Here is a 26,884-nt window from a genome sequence, read left to right as displayed (position 1 = left end):
AGAAATTTTCAATTGTTTTCAGATTTTGTTAAATAAAAAATTTAGCACAGGGTTTGCGACTGGTGCAAAAAAATAGCTTCCTATGGAAAATGTCCAATCCAAAACAGATCCCGCCTAGACTATTATAATAATATGGTTGCTAAACAGGTAAATTTTAATTGTATACCGGCTGTACGAATTAAATTGTTTTTTTTTCAAGTTTGAATTACCCTATGGAATATTCTGGCATTTATATTAAAACCTAACTATAGCCTCATGTTTTCTCAACATTTTGTTTTTTGATTCATTCGCTTATGTTGGATAATACAAAAGTTAGGTAGTTTAACAACTGTTTTTCATCAATACAGACGATTTAACTCACCAGCAAAATTAACCCCACCACCTTCATTATTTTTTTGTTTACATTACCTGTGACAGTTTGTTTCCTAAATTTGTGTCATCGAAGGATTTTTGATATATAGTCGTTGTACGACATTGTTGCAAATCTGTTTCCGTGTTAATAACAATTCTTGAACAATTTGTAATTAAAATTAAATTTGTAATTACAATTAACAATTAAAATTGTAATTTTATATCATTGTGCGCGAATATTGTTTAAGTTAAAACTTTAGTGCTTATTTATTGTTTGTGATTTTAAAAATGCCACTCGTTCTAACTGATGCTGCTAGGGCAGTGGCTTTAGTTGATGCTGGTTACAGTCAACGTTATATCGCTAGTATACTCAATGTACCCAGAACTACGGTACAAGATGCCATCAGACGATTTCAGGAAACAGGATCGTACAAACGCAGACCAGGTCAAAGCCGAAAACGATGCACTTCAGTTCGAGATGACTGCTTCATTGTCACTAAAGTATGGAGAAATCGCTTTTGCGCCGCTCCTGAAGCTCGTAGGTATCTTCTTGAGGTGAGAAACGTTAGGGTGAGTAGACAACGATTAGAAGAAGACTGTCAGAAATAAACTTGAGGGCTTTTCGTCCAGCTCGCGCACCACAACTTCTCCCACAACACCGTAGGGCTAGACTTAATTTTGCGCGAGAATATGCTAAATGGACTATGGCGGAATGGAAGAATATACTGTTCTCAGATGAGAGGAGAATATCCCTAAAAGGTCCAGATGAACGCCAACGTGTCTATAGGCTTTAAAATGAAAAGTTTGCTGCATGCGCTATAACCGAAACAGTGGCTTACCAAGAAGGGTCAATAATGATTTGGGGATTTCTTACGAAACGCGAACTGATCTTGTTGTGTTCGGTAGAGGCAATGTGAATACCCAAGTATACGTGCAAGAGGTTCTCCAAACTATGTCATGCCTTTTGCACCATTCATTGGTGATAACTTCATACTAATGCAGGACAATGCACGTTGCCATACAGCAAAATCTACCCGTGAGTACCTTATAGAGGTCGGGATTCAAGTTCTACCATGGCCAGCACACAGTCCCGATCATAACCCAATTGAGCATATCTGGAACAACCTCAAAAGACGGGTAAGAGCAAGAATACCAACACCTGCATCCTTTGAAGAGCTGAAGACAGCTGCGGTAGAGGAGTGGCACAATATCCCCCAATCTGATATCCAGGATATCATGAATGGATTGCCAAACCGGATCCAAGAAGTCCTAAGGGTTAGAGCCGGCAACACCCATTATTGATACCCAATTTTTTTTCAATTAGACTTTCATTTCCAAAATATTGTTAATCTGAATTTTCTTCAAAGATTTTATTCATTGGATTTTTACTGTAACAAATGACTTTTTTTTAAAAAGATTATTTTTTCTCTTGCACGGAGATAAAAATTGATAAAAAACATATCTAGTTGTTAAAGCCCCGAACTTTTGTATTATCCAACATAAGCAAATCAATCAAAAAAAAATGTTGAGAAAGTATGAGACTATAGTTACGATTTAATATCAGTATTCTATATATACTAGAATATTTCACAGGGTGATGCGAACTTTAAGAAAAAAACACAGTTTGATTCGTACACCCGGTATACAATGAAAATTTAGCCTGTATAGCAACAATATTATTATAAAGATATTGTCAAAGAATAAGGCTATAACATATTAAAAAAATCACTTAAATCGGACAACAGGTTTAGAAGATATAAGAAATCAAAAATTACCCATTTTTAAGATGGCCGGTTAATTTTGGCCCAGAGTGTACAATGGATTTTAATGCGTCTGGTGATAAAAAAAAACGAAATCAACAAGAAAAAAACAGAGTGAAGCTGGATTGAGTGGAAAGCCCTATGTTAAACAAAAATGTAAGCTGCAAAAACCTGGAAAAGCCGATCGAAAAAATGAGGTTAATACGAGATTTTAAACAGATATTTAGACCACAGACCAATTTAGACCGTACCGTATAGTCTAACTTATACTCGTAACTACCAGTGCTATTCAAAATTACAATTTAAAACTTTTTTTACTGTTACTTTGGCTTTGTTGATATGATCACAGAATACATCACCCAACAAGAAGCGAAAGCTTTGTTGGTACCTATGATGTTTATAGGACAGAAATATTTACTGTTTTGATATTTATTATATTTTGTATTTACAAGTGGTAGAAGTCGAAACTGATTAGGATCGAGAATAATTGCTAAGATTTAACTGTAGAGGCAGGCGCGGCGCTTGTCGAGATCCGTAACCGTTATTTATAATATTTATATTTATAAATACTTTAATTACTTGAATAAGAAGAAAAATGGCGGATGGTAAGGTTGATGAAGATGGTAAAAGAAAAAGCAAAGAGGAGATAGATATATTTAGCAGGAGCAGAAAAGTGAGCCGAATGCCAGACAGGTCGAAACCAACAACGAATGAAACCAGCAGCCAGAACGAAATGATGGAACTAATGAGACAAATAGCAAGCGATAATAAAAAGAAAAACAACGACCTGGAAGAGATAAAAAATACAATGGGTAATATGATTGAGGAACTAAAAGAAATTAGGAAGGAAAATAGTGAATACAAATTGCAAATGAAAGAAATAATAAGAGAAAATGAAAATCTAAAGAAAGAAATGACAGCGATGAAACAAAAAATAGAAAAAATAGAAATAGCATTGGAAGCATGCCAGAAAGAAAAGAAGAAAAATAACCTAATTATGAGAGGTTTACCAATAGACACAATAGAAGCAGAGCAACTGGAGAACTTCATAGAAACAAAAATGGGAGTAAAATCAGAAATAAATAGGGTACAAAAGATAAATGAAACAATGTGTGTTATCGAATGTAAAAAATTCGAAGATAAAATGAAAATACTGAAAGCCAAGGGTAAACTAATAAACTATAAGCAACATAGAGTATATATAGAATGTGACCTAACATTAAAAGAGATAGAGATACAAAGAAATCTTAGGAAGATAGCAGCAGATGAAAAGACTAATGGAAAAAGGACAAAAATTGGATATGGTTTCATAATTATTGAAGGCATTAAGTGGAAATGGAATCAAAAAACAAGCCAGATAGAAAAAATAACATACAATACAGAACCAACTAGTTCAAAAAACTAGCTGAAGAAAACACAATAACGGACCGAGAAACAAAACAGGCACAGAACAGGGACATGAGCAGATCTAAAGATAATAACACAAACGGGAGTAAAAACAAATTGAAGTACAACTTAAACACAGAAAAGAACAAAACAATTTGGAAAATGGCATCATGGAATGTGAGAGGTATAAATGGGAAGGAAATAGAACTGGGGGAAGAAATTAGAGATAAGAACATTGAAATAGTAGCTATAACAGAGACAAAGAAAAAAGGAAAAGGATCAATAATATTAGAAAACGGAATGTTACTAATATACAGTGGAGTGGAAGAAACGAAGAGAGCTCAGGCAGGCGTGCATGATAAAGAAGGAGAGTGTCAACAAAATAAAAAATTGGATATATTACAACGAACGTATACTAAGAGTAGACATAGATATGGATACAGAGGAAACCAATACAAACCTAATCATATGTTATGGACCAGATGAAGACGCAACAAAAAACGAAAAGAATGAATTCTGGGACAAATTACAAGAACTGATAAATGACTGTACAGAGAAAATTGTGATCACAGGAGACATGAACAGTAGAGTGGGGAAAGAAACAGAAAAATGGAACAATGTCATCGGACCTTATGGGGAGGACAAACTAAACAAAAATGGAAAATTACTACTCGAATTCTGTCTAGACAATAACCTGGTGATTATGAACACACACTTCCAACATAAAAGGATACACAAGATCACAAGAGAAGTCAAATCAAGAGACGAACAATCAATTATAGACTATACTATAGTGCAAAAAACAGAGAAGAACTGGATAAGAGACGTAAGGGTAAAAAGAAGTTATGAAATTGGTAGTGACCACTATCTACTAGAAACCACATTCAATAGCAAAAGAAAAGAAATAAAAAGAAATGAGAACATAAACAGAAAACACAAAGAAATAATAAAAATTTATAAACTAAGGGAAGAAACAACGAGAATAAGATACTCAGAAGGACTAGAGAAAGAGATGGATAATGAACATGAAATAACAGAAACAATAGAAGAAGAATGGGGAAAATTTAAAAATGCGATGATAAAAACAGCTAAATCAATATGTGGAACCACAAGAAATAACAACAGAGGAAAACGAACATCTTGGTGGAACGATGAAGTGAAAAGAGAAATAAAAGAAAAGAAGAAATTATGGTAAGAATACATCCAAGACAAAACACAACAAAAATATGAAAATTACAAGAGACAAAGAACAAAAGTTAAAGAGATAGTTAAGAAAGAGAAAAAGAAAAGTTGGGAAAAATTCGGGGAAAAAATGGAAGAAAACAGCACAGAAAACGTAAAATTGTTTTACAGAACACTGAAAAACCTAAGAAGCAACAAAGAAACGAAACTGAAACAAATAATGAACAAGGAAGGAACAATATTAAACGACTATAAGACAATAATGGAAAGATGGAGGGAACATTTTCAGCTGATACTGAATGGAAATCAAGCGAATACAATGGAGAAGGAAAGCCACAACAGGAGAGTATCCATGAGAAACACGGAAAATACAGAAACTATAGAAAAAGAAGAAATGGAAGAAGCAATAAGAAAGATAAAGATTGGAAAAGCACCAGGAAGCGATGAAGTAGCACCAGAAATGATGAAATATATAGGAGTAAAAGCAAAAGAAAAATTGTTATACATATATAACCTAATATGGAAGAGAAAAGTAATACCCAGAGAATGGACAAATGCAGTAATTATACCTATATACAAGAAAGGAAACACAAGAGACTGTAGGAACTATAGAGGTATATCACTACTATGTGTAGCAGCAAAAATATACGAAACCATAATAGAAAGGAAAATTAGAAAAGAAATAGAACATAAATTAGAGGATGTACAAAGTGGATTCAGGAAAGGACACAACACACAAGACCATATATTCACCATGCAACAAGTAATAGAAAAAGCCTTAAAGAAAAATAAAGAAATACATCTGAGCTTTATAGACATGGAAAAAGCATTCGACTCAGTCAAAAGAAAAGATATATGGGAAAGCCTAAAGAAGAAACAAGTAAGTGAAGAACTGATAGAAGCAACAAAGAGTATATACATGAAAACAACAAATACAGTAAGAATGTTAAATATACAGTCAGAACCATTTGAAACAACCCAAGGAGTTAGACAAGGGGGAAGTCTCAGCCCAGTACTATTCATAAATGTAATAGATGAGATAGTGAAAGAATGTAAGAAAACATTCAAGAAATACTGCATCGGTTGGAACAGAATGCAAATGATAAATGCTGAGATGTGTATATTTGCAGACAAGATAGTATTAATTGCGGAAACTGCAGAAAAACTGAAATACAACTTAGAGAAATGGAACCTAGAAGCAAGCAAATACAACTTAAACGTAAACAAAGAGAAGACTCAAATAATGAAAATATCAAGGAAACAAGGGACGGAAGATCAAATAGAAGTAATGATAGACCAACAAAAAATAATACAGACAAATTCATACAAATACTTAGGAACAGTAATCAACAACAAAGGAGACATCGAGGATGATCTTAACAACAGAATGGAAAACACAGGAAAACTATACCAAGCACTAAATAGAGGATTCCTTAATAACAAAGAAATATCAACAAAGACCAAGATGACAATATACAAAACAATATATAGACCTACAGTGACATATGGAGCAGAAAATTGGATATTAAACAAAAGACATCAGAGCAGAATTCAGGCAGCAGAGATGAAATACCTCAGAAGAACGATAGGAGTAAAAAGAACTGATAGAATCAGAAACGAAGAAATAAGAGAAAGACTCAAAATCAAACCGATACTCGAGTCAATCAAAGAGAAAAAATTGGCATGGTTCGGACATCTAACCCGGATGGACAATAATAGACAAGTTAAAAGAGTGTGGGACGCCAAACCAATAGGGAAGAACAGAAGAGGAAGACCCATTAAAGAATGGAACAGTGACATCTCGCAGATACTACAGAGTAAGGGTAAGACTTGGCAGGAAGCAACACAGATGGCATCCAATAGGAAGGAATGGAGAAAGTTCGTTAAGAGCTAGGACACCTCTGAAGACTGTCAAATAGTGTAATGTAATGAATTGTATTTTAAACGGCCCAACACCGAAAGGTACAAATGGGTCTACTAATTAAGTAAAGTAAAGTTTAATTTTTGCTTTTAGATTGTTTAGCTCGACCACTCTTTAATTAATAATTAATAGGACAAACTTTCTTAGCTTAAAGAATCCCGCAAATGCGTTTTTAATTTTTTAAACTCTAAACAAAAGAATAATCTTTTTGTGAAAGTGTTCATCATCATCATCATCACTGGCTCGACAACCCATTTGGGTCTTGGCCTGTTCCAGGATTCTTCTCCATTCTGATCTGTTTCGTGCTTTTTTTCTCCAGTTTTTTATTTTTAAGGTTGTTATATCATTTTCTATTTGTTCTAAGTATCTCAGCTTCGGTCTTCCTCTTATTCTTTTTCCTACTGGCATCTGTTTGAATATTTTGTTTGGTATTTCGCTTTCTTCCATTCTTTCTACATGTCCTATCCAACGCAGCCGTCCTATTTTAATGAATGTTATAATATCCGGATCCTGGTATATTTTGTATAGTTCAGAGTTGTATCTTCTTCGCCATATTCCGTTTTCTTTTGTGCCCTTATATATGTGTCGCAAGATTTTTCTTTCAAAGGTGGCTAACAACGTTTTCTCTCTTTTAGTGAGTGTCCAGGTTTCTGAGCAATATGAGTACCGGTCTCATTAGGGTTTTATATATTTGGCATTTTGTTTTTCTTGCGACGTTATCTGATCTTAGTTGTCTAATTAAGCCATGGTAACATTTATTTGCAATAAATATTCGCCTCTTCACTTTCTCCGTAACGTTATTATCAGACGTGACTAGGGATCCCAAGTATATAAAGTTTTTTACCCCCTCTATGTTGTATTCTCCTATTGTTATATTTTGTGGCTGCCTTATTTCTGCGTTTATACTTACCTGCATATATTTTGTTTTGGTCTGATTGATTTTAAGACCACTATTTTGTGCAGCTAGTTCTATTTGGTTGTTTGCCTCTATCATTTCTCTTCTTGATTTTGCGATTATGTCAACATCATCTGCAAATGCTAGTATTTGCACGTTTTTATTAATGATTGTTCCTCGTGTATTGACTGTTGTGTCCCTCAGTATTTTCTCGAGTACGATGTTGAACAAGATGCATGATAGAGCGTCTCCCTGGCGTAGTCCCTTTTTCACATCTATTGTTTCCGTTAATTCATTTTGTATCCGGATTCTACTTTCTAGTTTTAGAGATTCTTTTATCAGTTCTATTAGTTGTGTTGGTATATTAAATTCTTTCATTGCTTTTATTACGAATTCTCGGTTTATATTATTCTTTATCAGTTTATGATTTTTTTATCAGTTCTATTAGTTGTGTTGGTATATTAAATTCTTTCATTGCTTTTATTAAGAATTCTCGGTTTATATTGTCATATGCGCTTTCAAAGTCTATGAATAGATGTTGTGTGTCGATGTTATATTCACTTGTTTTTTCGAGGATCTGTCGCAGAACAAATATCTGGTCTATTGTTGATTTCTGTCTACAGAAGCCATTTTGGTATTTGCCAACTATTTTTTCAGCGTGTGGTCTAAGTCTTTCATAAATGATGTTGGACATTATTTTGTATGCTGCATTCAGCAGCGAGCTTTCACGGTAGTTTCCACATTCTAGTAGAATGTGAAAGTGTTAGTAAGAAGAATAATCAAAATTAAACGGGACAAGTTCGATAACTCTGGAAATTGAACACCAAGTGACACTATATTGCTGATATTGTAGACAATTTCCCGAAACTAACAAAAATAAATGATCCGTTGAGCTATAATCGGTGAAATGACAAAGATACGATCAAGATTGTTAGAAACCTACAATAAAGCTATTTAGATGGTAAGATAAAAGAGTTAGATAAAACTATACCTCCCAGGTTTATGCAAATCAAAATTTAACACTCAGTGTGTAACTATCAGTGTGTCATATGTTGACTATCAATTCGAGTCACAAAGCTCTCCAACACATTCTGAAAATCTCACTGTGACAGTTGCTACTAACTCTACTGCTAATTTTTCAAAGGTAAGTGTTTGTCAAATGTTTCTTCTGCGGTGCACCAATACATCAAAGAAAGAACTGTCCTATTCGGGAATTCATCTGCAAATCCTGTAATAAAAAGGGGCACTATGCAAAGTTTTGATGTTCCAAGAACTTTAGTGGGTCTACCAACATATTTGAAGGCTACGATCACTAGACAGCATGCAATATTTCTGCTACTCATGCTTCTTTGAAGAAAGCTATAGTACCTGAGTTTATAAAAAGCTTTCGTGTTGATGCTTTTAGAGATGCTTTTAGCTAAGTCAATTTTGATAATAAAAACTTCGCTAACCTGTGCGAGTTCCCCAGAAAGTAATGTACTGTTCGTAAGCAACTAAGCCTAGTTATCACACACCTCACCATCATTGAAGAAAGTCAATCCCATTGCAGAGTGTGTCATTATCACCAAAAACGAAGCTCGCAAGAAGTGCCTTGTCATTGATTATTCTCAGACAGTTAATTGATTCACTCAACTTAGCAACATACTCAAATACAGAAATGGGCACAAAATAGAAAAAAAGAATGGAATAACCACATAAGCAGAATGAAGGAGACCCGTGTCGTCAAAATAGCAATAGATAAGTCACCAATCGGCAAAAGAAGTGTCGGACGACCGCGCAAAAGATGTAGTGACAACTGACAACCTTCCATAGAGGTATTAATCCGCCAATGAACAAGCAGAATTGCTTATAAAGAGGAGGAAGAAGAAGAAGATCAAATAGCGTGTATGCTTATCCCTCCAGCAATATATAACACGTTAAAAATATTTTCTAAAAAACTTAATAATAATACTTACGCAAAAATAGTAATATATAGTGACCCCTCTAAAATTAATCTCATCATTTTTCAATTTATTTTAATATTGACTTGTATTTCACAGTAGATAATAAACTGGCTTCAATAAATCAACAAAAAAATTTTGGAGATTAGAAATGGTCCACATAACTCATTACATTAAACGAAATATAATATAAACAATAAAGATATATTGTCAATACTTACCAAAACTTAAAGTTAACTTATCAAACTAACTTAAGAACCTTCACTAGTATCACAAAGTTTCTATCGCGCGATTCCCTTTTATAAATTCTTTCTCCATGACGTAGTCTTAACAAATGACTACTATTACTTAAAATAATACATAATATCTCACGACAGCCAGCGTTCATTTTTAATTTATTGCCATCGTGTGCTCTAATGCCACAACTGCAAGATAACTCAATTAAAACCTTTTTGTTCAATTCATACAACAATAGAGTAATATCGCGAATGGCTAATTGAATATTTACTTTTTGCCAAGCAGATGCATTTTTTATCTTTTCATACTATAATCATGTCGGATATTGTGATACACGACATTTGGCTTTTGTTTTATATAATTATGTTATAAGTGGTTGATTAGATTGATAAATTAGCAATTTTGAAGTAGACATGCATGTTTTTAAAATAATTGATGTCTGTTTAAAAATAATAATTATCGTTAGGCAATTTTATTATTTTTTTTTTCCGAAAAATTGCATCTTGTTAAGCTAACGTAATAACGCTATTTGCCGCAGGAAAGCTTGCTAATACAGATAAAGAGATGCAAAGGATGATCATCGACATCGTTAGTATAGTATAGCCCAAAATAAACAGTACTGAACTTGTAATGATTTTATTGTTTTAAAAAATACATATTATTGACACTTTATTACATGTTCTAAATGTGTTCCTCCTCGCTCAACACATACTTCATACCGATATTCCAGATTCCTTGAAATGTTACGGAATAAAGGTTGACTCAAGTCCGCGAAGAAGGGTCTAACGGCATCCTTTACCTCATTGATGGTTTGTGGTGCCCGTTTAAAAACGGCAGTTTTAGCCATGCCCCAAATGTATGCGTCTGGAGATGTTAAGTCTGGAGAATGTGCAGGATATGGGAAGTCAGTAAATCGTGAAATAAATTTATTTGAAAAATGTCCCTGAAGAAATTGACGAACTGCGACAGCAGTATGGCAAGTTGCACCATCCTGCTAGAAAAATTGACACTGCACACCAGACACCCACTTTTTCGCTATGTAAGAGAACTTCTTGAACTACATCTGGTCTGGCAAAGCCCAGAAATCGATTTGTGCGACGATTTACATGGCCTGACAAATGAAAATGTGCTTAGTCTGAAAACCATACGTTTTTTAAAAATTTAGGATTTTCATACTATAATGCAATAATTCTGGCACAATATTCCACTCTACTGTGATAATCCCTGGGATGTAATTGTTGATGTAACTGAATCACATACGAAAATGCACTAAGCTCCTTCAGGATTCTTTGGAAGGAAGTTTCTTTTAAGCCAAGATACAACCCTATTCTTGTCCGCCTGGCTTTCGGATTTTCCAAGATTCGCTCAAAAACACGTTCATGGTTATCGTTGTTGTTAACTGTCCTGGGACGCTCTCAGTTTCCTTTTCGTTGGCACAATACATTACACGTATTTCTAAACTTTACAACAACCTTCAAAATTACAGCATTATACATACTTTTATTAAACCGTTGTGTGAATTGATCACACACGTATTGCAGACTTGCACTATTACGTCGACCGATTCCGTATGGGCAAAAATAATGCTCTACAAGAAAGACTTTCTCGTTAATTTGAATATGACAGCGCAGACAAAGAGATATCTATATTTCAGTTTCAGTACTGTTTATTTTGGGCAATACTGTATTAGCGAAACTAAATTGCCCAATATTCTTGAACTGAGACAAATGATCTTCGATATAGACATAGGGTAGGTATTCTCTTAATTTATTTAGCGTATGGCTTAATACATGGAATAAATACAACGATAGTAAAACGTAAGTACAGAATGTAAAACCAACGAAAACAAATGGCAGAATTGAAGGAATACAATAACATACCAACAAACGAATTGGAAAGATACCTGACGGAACTGTTTAAAGCAAAGGAAAATAATAATCAACACAATAACGTACCTGAATTAAGACACGAAATAGAAATCAGTTTTCAGGAAGTAGAGATAGCCATAAATTCACTCAAAAATAGAAAGTCATCAGGACCAGGCGGAATAACCAACAAGCTTCTAAAACACGGAGGAGAAAGTATAACCCTAGAGATGGCAAAACTTATACAACAATTAATAATGCACTGCAAGATACCAGACGCATAAAGAAACAGCATAATGATACTAATGTTCCAGAAATAAAGAAGACCCCAACAATTATAGAGGTATAAATCTACTGAACACCGCACTTAAGCTTACCACAAAAGTCCTAACCAACAAAATCAATAAACTAACAACTTTATCAGGTGAACAACAAGAATTCAGATCCGGAAGATCCTGCATAGACACTGTACTTATACTAAGGCAAATCACAGAAAAGGCCATCGAGTACAATAAACCAGCATATCCATGTTTTATAGACCTGACAAAGGCTTTCGATCGCATCCAAGTCGAAGATGTCTTACACCTACTTTATAAAAGAAACATACCTATCAATATTATACAAACCATCGAAAACATTTACTTCCATAATCGAATACAGGCAAACATAAATGGAAAACTAACAGTGTATACCAGTACATGATTACAGAATGGGAAACAAAGAAATCCAAATATTACGTTATGCAAACGACGCATTAATTGCCGAGACAGAAGACGAGCTCCAAAGATTAACACACATTTTCAATACAACAGCCAAGAAACACAATATGATAATATTGTGTTTCTAATAATAAGATCTTTCACTTCGACGCATCGAATCCAATACTCTTTTTATACATGGATCATCTGCTTGAGCGTCTTGTAACTGTTGAGGCTGCTATTGATCATTAATGACGGTGGTTCGTCTCACGGGGCAAAGTCGTTTATTGTTGCTTTGATAGATATTTTTGATCGTTTTGATTATTCCTAGAAGTATGTCTCTTATGTATAATAAGTGGATAACGTCTTTTAATTTGACCCAATGAAATGCCATCTTAAGGTCCACAAACCATAGATATGCTGGATTATTGTATTCTAATGATTTCTCTTGCACTTGTCTTATTATAAATGTAGCATCGGTGCATGATTTTCCCGACCTAAACCTTGTTGTTCTGCTGCTAGTATTATAATTTCATTAAATTTATTTGTTATTACTTTGGTTGTTAATTTTAGTGCTGTGTTTTATAAATCAATTTCTCTGTTATTTTCCGGGTTCGATTTTTGTCCCCTTTTGCAAATAGGTATTAGGATGCTTGATCTCTATTCTTAAGGAATTCAGTTTTTTTCTATTATTTTTTTAATTAATTTTAATAGTTATTAAGTCACGTCTTATCCTTCGTACGGTAGGAGTTCGATTGGTATTCCGTCCTCTCCTGGTGATTTTCTATTTTTTAATTTTCTTAATGCTTCTTTTACCTCTTTCTCCTCAATATTTATTTCTTCGTTTTTGGTCTCCTCTGGTGTTGTTCATTATCGTCAGCTTTAGCAAATAGGGATCGAAAGTAGCCTCCCTATGTTTCTTTCTGAATGTGTTTCGTTTTTATTAGTTCGTTCATCTCTTTTCTTTGTCCTTTGATCAATCTCCATATTTCTTTTTGTGTTCTGTAGATGTCGTGCTCCATCTGTTTTGAGAAGGTCTGCCAGTGTTTGCTTTTTATTTGTTCAACTAAACTATTTGTTTCATTTCTGATTCGTTTCTCCTTCCTTCCTCTCTAAACCATGGGGATTTCTTTTTTGATATGTTAGTGTTCGTTACTTTTCTTTCTCTAAGTGATCCTGTTGCTGCGTTAATTAGGTTGTTTTTGTGTTTTCCCAGCTTTCCTCGATATTATATTTTTTTAATATTTCATTACCAGCAATCTTCTCTGATATTCTTTTTTTTGTATAAGTATTTCGTGGATTCCGTGTAGTCCTTCCACTCTGATTTTTGTTTGTGTTGGCGCCCTCTATTGGGTGTGAAGTATTTCATGATGATTTTTGTTTTACATCGCTCTGGTAGCTACCTACATCTGCTGAGTTGAGGCATCTTACGTCAATTATTTTTGATGGATATATACCTCTATTGGTTATAACATAATCTTTCATAGATCTTTGTCCACGGGTGTTATTAAATGTATATTTGTGTTGGTCTTTGTGGTCAAAAAATGGATTGTTTATTCTACTACTTCATATCATTACATACCTTAAATACTTCTTTATGTCCTCCAAATTCAAACTCTAGACTTAAGTGGTAAGATAGAATATCATGACCAATTATTATATCAGCACAGAGATTTTAAACTATACTTAAGTAAGTTAATGTTGTCGTAGGAGTGATCACCAATTTTAATGTTCCGACTAATCACACTTTTAACCTCACATCAGCACGAAGGCCTTTTATAAACGCAGGTACTTTAGCTTTCTTCTATGAAGCAGGAGTAGTAGCAATAATAGTAAGTAGCAATAATGGTAAGTAGCAATAATGCAAGCTGTGCAGTGATCGTAGACTTCAAATATAAATTCACTAGTGTTCTTGGAGCGACAAACTTTTGGGAAGTGCCACTTATCATAGGATTTGCAGATGAATTCCGGAGCAAGGCAGTTCTTTCTTGGATATATTGGCCCATAGCAGAAAAAAAATTCAGAATTCATTGAAAAGCTTTGTGACTCAAACTAATAGTTATCAGGTAAAGCACAGAGTGTTGGATTTTGATTTGCATAAATCTGAGGGTTGAGTTCTGCCAAATCTGTCGAAATAGCTATATTGTAAGTTTCTTCCAAAGTTAACGTTAAACTCTCTAACAAAGTTGATCGAATCTTTGTGAACGTTATTTCAGCGATGAAAGCTCCACGGATCGTATAATTTTTGTTAGTTTTAGCATCTACAGCAGTAACATTGTAGTTTTTAGCTAACTATTTTAAAGATTGCATGTATGCATCGATAGTCTCGTTTGTCTGTTGTTTAGTGGTTAGTATGAATGATATTACTTGGTTTTATGTATATTTTATAAAGCGTTTTAATCACAGACCACTAATAACTTTAAATGTGGTTCATTGTAAGTTTCACAATCGCTTATATAGGTATATACTTGTGGCCAAATATGATTAACTAACAGTTGTAGCATAATATTATCAGTGCCTAGGGGTTATACAGCAGCATCATCAGCACAAACAGTAGAAGTGACACCCTGAACAGCCAAAACATTCATACAAGTTCTTTTCTAATGATCCCATTCCTTTGCTATTGATTTCACCCACAAGATGGATCCCCTTCGAACTTCTCGGATCTTATATATTTCTCCATTATGTTTATTAAATTAAAATAAGAAATCAAAATGCATATGATAAGGTTTTAATCAACATAAAATTGTATATACTTGATGTGATATTAACCTCCTTAGTATTGCTTTGGCTGTAGACTTCTAATATTGTAGGCAACTTTATACTGTCAGTGTTTGAAAGAAGTCACTGTCACTGCCATATTAATTTCTATTGTTTTGTTAACATTATATGTACAATTTATGTTGACTAAAACTTTATATCCTAGGTTTTGCTTTATCATTTCAATTTAATCAACATAAATGGAGAAGTATCTAAGACCCGAGAGGTTCTACGGGGATCCATCTGTGAAATCAACAGCAAAGGAATGGGACCATTGGAAAAGAACTTTTATGAACTTTTTAGCTGCCCATATTGTCACTCCCGCTGTTTCTGCTGATAGTGCTGCTGTACCACCCCTAGATATTAATGATACTAAGCTATAACTGTTAATAAATCATATTTCGCCACGAGTATATACATATATAAGTGATTGTAACACGTACAACGAATCCATTCAAACTCTTGACAAAATATACATCAAACCAAACAATACTATTCATGCTCGTCACATACTAACCACTAGACGACAACAGACAGATGAGTCTATCGATTCTTACATGAAATTTTTAAAAGAGTTAGCAAAAGACTGCAATTTTACTGCTGTAGATGCTGATACTAATAAAAATGATACAATCCGTGGAGCTTTTATCGCTGGAATGACATCCACAAAGATACAATCGAGACTGTTAGAGAGTTTAACACTAACTTTAAAAGAAACTTACAATATAGCTATTTCAATGGAAATGGCAGAACTCAACTCTCAAGTTTATTCAAATCGACATTCGACACTTAGTGCGCTACCTGGTAACTATCAATTTGAGTCACAGAGCTCTTCAACAAATTCTGAATGTGTCACTGTAACAGCTGCTACCAACTCTACTAACTCTTCTAGGTCAGGACACAAATGTTTTTTCTGTGGTGGGCCAATACATTCAAGGAAGAACTGTCCTGCTCGAGAATCCATTTGCAAATACTGTAATAAAAAGGGACACTTTGCAAAGGTTTGCCGCTCCAAGAGCACTAGTGCATCTGCCAACGTATTTGAAGGCTATGAAAACTGCACAGCCTGCATTATTGCTGCTACTCCTGCTTCATTAAAAAAAGCTATAGTGCCTGCATCTATAAAAGGTCTTCGTGCTGATGCCCTTATAGATACTGGTAGCTCTGTCAGTTTTATTAATGAAGACTTTGCTAACCTGTGCAAACTCCCTAGGAAGCCTTGTATTCAGACTGTTTCTATGGTCTCATTATCACACACCTCTGAAGTTAAAGGTGTGACTACTCAAAATATTAAAATTGGTGACCACTCCTACGACAACATTAATTTATTTATAGTTAAAAATCTCTGTGCTGATATTATAATTGGTCATGATGTTCTATCTAACCACTCAAGTCTAGAGTTTGAATTTGGAAGACCTAAAGAAGTATTCAAGGTATGTAGTGTAGTTGAAGCCTCAGTACCTGCAGTTCCTTTATTTTGTAACCTGACTTCAAATTGTAAACCTATCGCAGTAAAATCGCGCAGGCATAGTGCTGAAGATCAGATTTTTATTAAAAATGAGGTAAAGAAGCTTTTAAATGATGGCATTATTGAAGAAAGTCAGTCCCCTTGGAGAGCGCAAGTGCTTATCACCAAAAACGAAACTCACAAGAAGCGGCTTGTCATTGATTATTCTTAAACAATTAATCAATTCACTCAACTTGATGCCTATCCACTGCCAAATATCGAGGAAATGGTTTCCAATGTATCACAGTTCACTGTCTTTAGTGCAATAGATTTCCAAAGTGCATACCATCAGGTTCCAATACTTCCACATGAAAAGATGTACACAGCTTTTGAAGCCGCTGGGAAACTGTACCAATTTTGTCGCATTCCGTTTGGTGTTACCAATGGTGTAGCCAGTTTCTAAAGAACAATCGACTGGCTCATACGCACAGAAAACCTTGAAGGGATATATGCCTATCTTGATGATATAACTGTTTGTGGTAAGAAGAAGGTAGAACATGACAAAAATCTTGAGAACTTTCTGAAGGCCACAGACAAATATGGCTTGACACTAAACAAAACCAAGAGCAAATTCAATCAAACAGTAATAAACTTACTTGGTTATACTATAGGACCAAACCATGTCATAAAGCCCGATGCTAGCAGACTACAACCCTTATTAAAAATGCCTCCACCGAATGACACTGCATCTCTCAGAAGGGTATTAGGTATGTTTGCCCATTATTCAAAATGGATTCCCAAATTTTCCGAAAGGGTCCACACATTAGCTCATGTCAACAATTTTCCATTGAACGAAGATGCTTTATCTTGTTTTGAAAATCTGAAATCTATAGTTGCAAAGTCATCTGTTTACGCTATCAACGAAAATATGCCATTTGTTGTTGAAACTGATGCTTCAGAACACTCAATTGCTGCTACCTTAAGTCAGGATTCCAGACCCGTTGCTTTCTTTTCAAGATCACTTAACTCTAGTGAGCTGAACCATTCTGCTGTGGAGAAAGAAGCATATGCTATTGTTGAATCTCTAAAGAAGTGGCGCCATTTTCTTATAGGAAAGCCTTTCACAATCATTACTGATCAAAAATCTGTAACATTTATGTTCAACACGAAGCATTCCAGCAAGATTAAAAATGAGAAAATACAAATATGGCGACTTGAATTGGCACCTTATAAATATGACATTGTGTATCGACCAGGAAAAGACAACCAAGCAGCGGATGCTTTATCGCGCATCTGCTCTTGTGCTACTACCACGGCGGCAGGTGCATCAAAACTCAAGTCCCTTCACACTGCACTTTGTCATCCAGGGGTAACACGTATGTTTCATTGGATAAAATCAAAGAATTTGCCTTTCTCTCTCAATGAAGTCAAGACTATGACTCGTGACTGTGGGGTATGTGCTAAAATTAAGCCGAGATACTTTAAGAATGAGGGGCTTTTTCCAAAGCTTATAAAAGCCACATCTCCCTTCGAACACCTTAGTATTGACTTTAAAGGACCAGTGCCTTCGAATACCAATAATCGTTATATTCTTACGGTAATAGATGAGTATTCCAGATTCCCATTTGCTTTCCCATGCAGTGACATTAGTGCCAAAACAGTAATCAAGAATTTAAATAACTTATTCATGATGTTTGGAATGCCTGCATACATTCATTCGGATAGGGGGACTCAATTTCTGTCAGCTGAAGTCAAAGAGTTTCTCAACTCCAGAGGAATCGCAACAAGTAGAACTACTGCTTATAATCCTCAAGGAAATGGTCAAGTGGAGAAGTTGAATTCTACTGTCTGGAAAGCTATTCAATTGGCCTGTGAATCACATGAAGCACCTATTGAGAATTGGGAACAATACCTACCTGTCGTGCTGCATTCCATTCCTTCACTGTTGTGTACCGCAACTAACTGTTCGCCGCATGAAAGGATGTTCGTGCACACACGTCGATCTCCAAATGGGAATACAATACCGTCATGGCTAGCAGAATCTGGGCATGTCTTGATGAAAAGGTTCGATCGGAAGAACAAGTACCAGCCTATCGTAGAGGAAGTGGAGGTAATAGAGGCAAATCCTGAATACTCCTTTGTTAAACTGAAAGACGGACGGGAGACCACAGTGTCTAATCGTCATCTGGCTCCGTGTGGACGAGGTGAAGGGGAAATACTAGATATACCAGGTCAATAATCAGTGTTCGTATAAGACCCACATGAGTTACATTCGAGTCTTAATGATTCCTCATCCAATACAACCACACAAAACATGCAGCCCCTGGCAGATACATCTACATCTCCCCCTCCACCGGATTCATTACTTCTTGAAGAACCCCCAATGAGTTCTGAACAGAGCTTATCGCCTCCTTCAGCACTACCTAGAAGATCTGAAAGAATTCGTCATTTACCAAGGTATTTGGAAGATTATGGTGTGGGAGAATGATGTGATATTAACCTCCTTAGTATTGCTTTGGCTGTAGACTTCTAATATTGTAGGCAACTTTATGCTGTCAGTGTTTGAAAGAAGTCACTGTCACTGCCATATTAATTTCTATTGTTTTGTTAACATTATATGTACAATTTATGTTGATTAAAACCTTATATCCTAGGTTTTGCTTTATCATTTCAATACTCCAAACAAAAATTGTGGGAGAATAACTTGGCAGTGACACTTGCTTATATTAAACACTGACAGAATAAATATGTCTACTAAATAAATATTCGAAGTCTACAGCCAATTCATTACCAAGGAGGTTAATATCACATCAAAGATGGGCACTTCCATCGCATCATCTCCATATTAGTTTTATATTGTAATACATAGCCATCTGAACATTAATAGACCATGATTAAGCTCTTCTTTGTGGTTTTATGTTGTATTTTAAGATTGATACGCTGGTATTTTCGTATATTTTCTAACTAAAAGGATGGAAATAAAATTCCAAAAATAATATCTGCTCCATATAAACAGTCCAGTAGAATTTTTTATGAATTTTTGAACAAAAACTTTTCTTCACTAGGTCACAGAATAAATAATAATCAGAATACCCACTCTCAGATGCCGCCTTTGAAATTTGTCAGCACGCGATCGCCATATTTTAAACGGAAACATAGACTCGAATTGATAAATTTGTGGCAAGCTACGACAGAACTGTAATTTTAACTTTTAGAAATTAATAATTTAGTACATTTGAAATAATTTCATCTATTCTTCAACTAAAAGTACGAATAAAATAGTGCATATTGTGTCTATAGTTGCCGTAAATAAATTAAACCATAGATAAATAATATAATATTAGAAATAGATAGGCAACTCAATGTATAAATTTCGTTCATTCGGACCCCTTGCGGCTGGGGTCATTACTAATCATCTTTTGGCGGGAAATTCAAATGGACACCCCTTCTTCTTCTTCTTATTCTTCTTTTGGGCTATGTTCTAGACAATTCACCCACAAATGGACACCCCTTACATACATACCCTTTAGCGCCTCTTGCGGGCTATTTCGTTACTAATTAAAATTTACTTGAAAATATGTTATTATTTTCCGATGAAATAATCTCACATGTATTATTAAAAAATAAAAGGATATAATATAAAATGCACAATTTTTTCTAGATATACGTATATTTATTTGTTGTTTAAGATAAAACAGTTATAAACTAATTACATAATATGTATTACACTGATATTTTCAGAAACAAATGTTAAATACTATTATTGTTTGCTTCCTGACAACTTACTATTACCAAAATAATTTGTACACAAAGGGAAAATACAATAATTCACCATGTTTAGTTTTTTTACTAGCACAATACAAAAATTGTAGTTTTTAGCTAAAAATTGTAGCTTTTTAAATGATTGGTTAAAGTCTTCGTGAGAGAGATAGGCTGTCATTTCTCTTTATTAACTCGCTGGGGTTAAAGTGATGGGGGAATGATCCAAGGTCATTCATATAAGTTTCCGCGGCATGAATTAAACTTGGTTAATTTTTCTATGCACACAAGATAAAATGTCACTGAACAGCACTGGTTCCGTCTAAAACATGGCTGATTCCATCTGCGCGAACGAGATGCGCGTCGTACTTATCTTTCCAAGCAGAGTGGGCATTCTGATTGTTTGTTATTCTGTGACTAGGTCGTATTATTCGTGAGTACTTTTTCAGCTCAAATAGTTAAGATTTATACTGTCATCAATCTGTCTCCCTTCAATGAAATGTCTGTTAGATTTAAATCGTTTTTATTTGATTTATAATTGTGTTACGATATAATATATACATTGAAGAATATGAATATTGTGTGTACTGTTTGTAGTGAACTGTTCATTAGGGGAGCAGACATTTATTTTACACCATGTGGACATGTATTTCATTTTTCGTGTTTAACGAACTGGATAAAAAGGTAAATATTTCTCCAAAATTGACAAATAAAGTAATAGCGTAATAGAATTAGTTGTACGAAGTTGCGGAAATAGCATATAGCAATATTCTTGTTTGTCGTCTTTAAACTTCTTAGTGTTGACAAATTTTAGAGCTGAAATTTTGTGAAAGCGTATCATTTATTGAAACTAAAGTGATTGGATGTTTTTTTCTCGATCAATGACCCTTCTCTTTCGTCTTTAAGTACCATATCATAATTATCCGACGTGGGCGATCACCATTGCAAAGGCTTCTCGCTCTTCTGCCACATGCAATAATTATTCTGCATTTGATCTCTGATCCCATTCACGAAAGTTATTTAACCAAGACTTCTATGGTCTTCTATTTTGCCTTTAACAATCAGTTTTAGTAGTCTATATTGATTTTCCCTCACTATATATCCCAGGTAAGACATATCCGGTGTTTAACAGTGTTTAGTAATTCTTTATCTTTGTTAACCCTCCTTAGTACTTCCTCATTAGTTTTTCTTGCGGTTCAAGGTATCTTGCGCATCCGCCTATGAAACCACATTTCCTCTTCTACTTCGTGAGTATGATCAAGAATAATTTGGAGACCATTAATATTTTCTAACAGAATTACTGTATTGTCTGCGTGTCTAATTACTTAGTAGTTCCCCGTTGATTTTTATTCCATATGGCTGTCTCTAAAGTGCCTTTTTAAATAGCTGATCCAAATAAATATTAAACACAGTTGGGTACAAAATGCAACCTTGTCCGACTTCTCGTTATAGATAGATTTCGTCGGTGCAATTGTCTCCAATTTTTACGATAGAAGTTTGATTCAAGTATGAGACAGATTTGGTGGCTCAATTGTCGCCGAGATGTAAAAGATTGGTCTAAGAAATGTGATTTATGTAACGGTAGAAAAGGCCATAAAACAAGAAACCATGATAAATGGCTCAATATCTTTCGGGAGAGCCTTTTGAACGACTTGCAGTGGATATTCTTGGTCGACTTCCGATGACAGAGAGAGGGAACAAGTACCGGATGGTCCAATAAGCCGATCTCTCGGCTATATATCAGAAACTATTCATGTTATAACTTTTCCTTGGGAGAAAAAATTCCTTAGTAAAAGTGGTCAAGAGAAATCGCTGAAAATAACTTTCAAGTTTCTGGGTTAACCGCTAGGGGGCGAAACCTGTGAAGAAAAACTTGAAAACTAGTTTTTTGTGAAATATGTTCAATTATACCAAGTTTTAAATAAGTAAACTAGAAAGAGGCCTAAATTCCGCACAAAGTTGTTCAAGTACTTTTTTTTATTTTTTCAAATAAATGGTGGGGGAGAGTGGGAACGTATTTGTGGATACATACCTGAAACTTTGGTTTGGATCAACCAATTATAACGAAATTGGTGTCATTAGAAAGAGTGTGGATAATTTAATTTACATCTACTATAAAACAATTGAATTTAGTTGTAATTGTCATGAGTAGAGGGTACTTTCAAATAGAAAAAAATAAAATTTGTTTTTTTTGTTTTAACAAAAAATGTTTAATGGCAACACCTATTTATTGTAAACTATAATGGAACTGGATTAAATTCGTAACAAAATGGTGCAAACCACATGTTGATAGCTCGATCATAAAAACTTAATGTCCAATTAAATGTTCAAATTGTTTTTCATCGTTGTCCACACAAAGATGTAATCTTTCGCACGTAGACATAACAGCTGCTTCAATCTCAGCTTTTGATATACTATTTATTGCGTTTACAACGCGCTGTTTCACATCATCTCGCGTGGTTGGTTGAGTTTGGTACATTAAGTCCTTCAATCTTCCCCACAGATAAAAGTCCAGACATGTTAAGTCTGGAGATCTAGCTGGCGATGAAAATATACTTCCCCTTCCAATCCATTTATTTGGATAACTTGCATACAAATAATCTCGAACTCGTCTGGAAAAGTGCGCAGGACACCCGTCATGTTGTAATATTATATCTCTTCTTGTTTGTAAGGAAATATCTTCCAATAAAACAAGCAACTGATTTTCCAGAAAATTCAAATATGTTTCGCCATTTAAAGTTCTATCAAAGAAATACGGACCTACGATCTTTCCATCAACTATACCAAACCAAACATTAAGACTCCATCTACTTTGAACCTGCACCTCATGTATCCAGTGTGGATTTTCTTCAGCCCAATAATGCATATTATGCAGATTAACACCACACGCACTATTAAACGTAGGATTGTCTGTCCACAAAATCTTTGACATGATATTATGCGGTTGTTCTTCTAGCAGACCTTACATCCAATTGCAGTAATCCAGCCTTGCATCAAAATCTGTCTCGCTGGTGAAGAACTACATGATAAGGATGTAGTCTAAAAAACAGAACAACAAATATTGGTGAAAAAGAAACCACTATATTTATAAAAACTAAAAAAATATTGAAAAATCCACCATTGTTTCGCAAGATAAATCGTGCCTAAGTATTTTTAAGAAACAGATAAAAGGATAAAAGCGCCGTGTTGCCGTTTTTATCGGAATATTAAAATAACAGTTGAATCTAAAGTTTAAAGGGAATTCCAAGTTTCTCACCTAAACGTTCACTTTATAATATGAAAAACCAACCTGTGGTGTTTTAAAATCCTTAGAACAGTAGTTTTGGGTATGTTTAATTCTATAGAGATTTGCCGACCACTTATAAATGTGGATTCTGTTGAATTAAAGTAAGAACATTGATTAAATTATCTTCGTTCATACCTCTACTACGTTGTTTAAAACAAGGACGATGAAAACTACCAGTTTATCTTAATATTCTTGCCTTTCTTTCAAATACTTCTTTGCCATAATGTCTCCTGTCAGGATATCTTACAGAATATATACGTGAGGCAATAGCGGCATTTTGGTGACATTCGAAATAAACCCCAATCATATTATACAATTCTGCATTTGATATACTCATCACGAATTATTAGTACTGATAATTAATTACTAATATTACCAATATTAATATCTATTGAAAAAAGTGCAATCTTCAATTCGAATATGAACTCCCCGTCAAATTCATTGTCGTAACCTACTTATTTTCGAAAAAACTATTTCTAATCATATGAAATAACAATGGTCAAAATAGACATCAAGATTAAGATTCTTTTGCCATAAAAAATTTTTAAAGTATCTACTGACTTATTTTTTAATTTAATTTATAATACAGGGTGAGTCAATACTATACTTAGGTACTTATGTTTATGCGTTTTTATTCGTATCTCGAGTTCGACAAAAGTTATCAACATGCGCCATTTTGTTACGAATTTAATCCAGTTCCATTATAATTTACAATAAATAGGTGTTTCCATTAAATATTTTGAAGAAAAACAAATTTAAATTTTTTCTATTCGAAAGTAACCTCTACTCATGACAATTACAGCTAAATGCAATTGTTTTATAGTAGATATAAATTAAATTATCCATACTCTTTCTAACGACACTAATTTCGTTAAAATCGGTTAATCCAAACCAAAGTTATAGGCATTTATCCACAAATTCTTTCCCACTCTCCCCCACCCTTTATTTGAAAAAATAAAAAAAAGTACTGGAACAGCTTTGTGCAGAATTTAGGCCTCTTTCTAGTTAACTTATTTAACACTTGGTATATTTGGGCATATTTCCCAAAAAACTGGTTTCCTAAGTTTTCTTTACAGGTTACGCTCCCTAGCGGTTAACCCAGAAACTTGAAAGTTATTTTTAGCGATTTCTCTTGGCCACTTTTACTAAGGAATTTTTTCTCCTAAGGAAAAGTTATAACATGAATAGTTTCTGATATATAGCCGAGAGATCGGCTTATTGGACCACCCGGTACTTAATGGTCGCAATGGATGATTTTTTAAAATGTCCAGAAATTGTACCCCTTCCTAATCAAAAAGCGGCTACAGTATTTAGACGTCGTATCAAGACATGAAATTCGTTTAGAGTTACATTCTGATCAAGGGCAAAATTTTGAATCAGAAGAATTACCTAATGAAAATCTTAGCTATTAAGAAAACTCGCACTACACAAACTTCAACGCAACCCTTACACTGTTCTGCACAAAAAAAAGATCTAATCTACCGCATCCAGTTTTCAACTAGAAGTAAACCCAAGGTAGTCCATATCGAGAGACTAGCTCCTTACCATGGAACTAATCTACCCTGCTGGCTCCAATCTATTCCTAATAGTCGTATGATTGAGTTACTGTAAACAAGTATTGTAATATAGTTGGTATTCTGAATAAAGTTATTTTCAAGAAGTGTTACAATATGTAAATAAATATTAAATAATTTCCCAAACAGACGTTCAGAATAAAAATCAAATTCATAATACTATAGTAAAGAGCATAATCATGTATAACTGCGAAGTATGGCCTTTAAAATACAAAACAGATAAGAGAATAAGAGCCACAGAGATGCCACATCCTCGTGAAGATGAGCAGTGAAAAAATCAAGACGAGAAAGGATCACAAATAAAAAAATCAGGCAAATTATGGAGGCAAAACATTATATCACAGACGAAATACGAACCAAACAATTATTCTATCGAATACATCAACTTTAAACTCCACAGTCAAAGAATGTGCTATTTGCGCTTAAAAGGGTAATTTTTTAATTACAGTTTAATCAATGTAGATGCCTCAACTGATGACAAATCAGAGGAAATAAGAGAACAGTTCTTCGAAGACCTAGAGCAAGCCTACAGAAGATGACCCAGAAATGACATTAAGATTGTATTAGGTGACATGAATTCAAGAATAGGACGATAGTAAGTTTTTGGCCACGATAGGAAAGCATTGCCTACTCAACATCAGTAGTTATAACGGATTACGACTGATAAACTTAGCAGCAGCACTAAATATAACAGTCGCTAGCACCTATTTTGAAACAAGAACATACACAAGGTAATCTGGACCTCTCCTGATGGAAGAACGACGAGTCAGATTAATAACATCTTAATAGAATCAACGCATGGAACAGACATAATAAACTGCAGAAGTTATAGAAGCGCAATCATAGACTCAGATCATTGCCTAGTGATCTTAACATGGAGGGCTAGAATTTGAAACACCAGTAAAGAAAATAAAATAATAGAAAAAAAATGGAGTGTGCAAAGACTGAGAGATGCCAACAGGCTAAGGAATCATAATGTAAATAAAGATGGTCAGACAGATATAGACTCCTAATAAACCATTGAAGCAGCAGCGAAAGACGAAATAGGAACGAACAGGAATTTGTGTCCCCAAAAGTGATTGGTTTGACGATGAAAGCCAGAATGCAACAAAATAAAAAAATGAAGCCTACAGAAAAAAGTTTACCCGACAAACTAGAACAACTGTAGACAATTACCAGACAAAGAGAATGGAAGAAAAGGGAATACACAAAAGAAAAAAAAAGAAATCACTTAAATGAGGAACCTAAATATATAGAAAATCTTAACAGAGAGACAGACTTCAGAGCATTATACAGGAAAGATGACATCAACAGAAAAGAATTCAAGACAACCACAAGACAATGCAGAAGTCGGAATAGCGACCTATTAACAACAAGGAAACAAATTGATCCTGAAGCAAGAAAAAGAGGTCTCAAAATAAACGAAGCAAAAACGAAGTATATGACAGTCAAAAGAATAACTGACAATGAAAATAATATCACAATAGACAACTATACTATCGAACGAGTGGATGCCTTTACATATCTCGGCACAGAAATCAATCAGAAGAACTCCGTAAGTAGCGAAATTAATGCACGTATTTCCAGCGGGAATCGTACATACTATGCTAATAAAAGATTGATGACATCGAAATTATTAGACAAAAGAACCAAAATGACTATCTACAGAACACTGATTAGACCCGTAGTAATCTATGGATGTGAAACTTGGGTAATGACGAAAAAAGCCCAACTCAGGACATTCGAGAGAAAAATACTGAGGAAAGTATATGGCCCGGTACAAGAGGAAGATGGCACATGGAGAATCAGGAGAAACGACGAGG

The 26,884-nt window shown here is 34.5% G+C and overlaps 2 protein-coding genes across 2 annotated transcripts in view; both read left to right on the top strand.

Moving 5' to 3' along the window:
- Positions 1-15,552: 15,552 nt before the first annotated feature.
- LOC140451230 (uncharacterized) lies at positions 15,553-16,674 on the top strand. Its single transcript, XM_072544964.1, has one exon. The coding sequence runs from the start codon at positions 15,553-15,555 to the stop codon at positions 16,672-16,674; it is 1,122 nt and encodes a 373-aa protein (XP_072401065.1).
- A 3,996-nt stretch (positions 16,675-20,670) lies between these two features.
- LOC140450291 (uncharacterized) overlaps positions 20,671-26,884 on the top strand; it is a 35,660-nt gene continuing 29,446 nt past the window's right edge. The window contains exon 1 of the mRNA XM_072543834.1: positions 20,671-20,885. Coding sequence (XP_072399935.1) covers positions 20,773-20,885 — 113 coding nt within the window. The 5' untranslated portion in view covers positions 20,671-20,772. The remainder of the gene's footprint in view (positions 20,886-26,884) is intronic.

The sequence above is a fragment of the Diabrotica undecimpunctata genome, chromosome 9 (assembly GCF_040954645.1).
Source record: "Diabrotica undecimpunctata isolate CICGRU chromosome 9, icDiaUnde3, whole genome shotgun sequence".
Classification (NCBI taxonomy): domain Eukaryota; kingdom Metazoa; phylum Arthropoda; class Insecta; order Coleoptera; family Chrysomelidae; genus Diabrotica; species Diabrotica undecimpunctata.
This window is presented reverse-complemented; position numbering and strand designations above follow the sequence as displayed.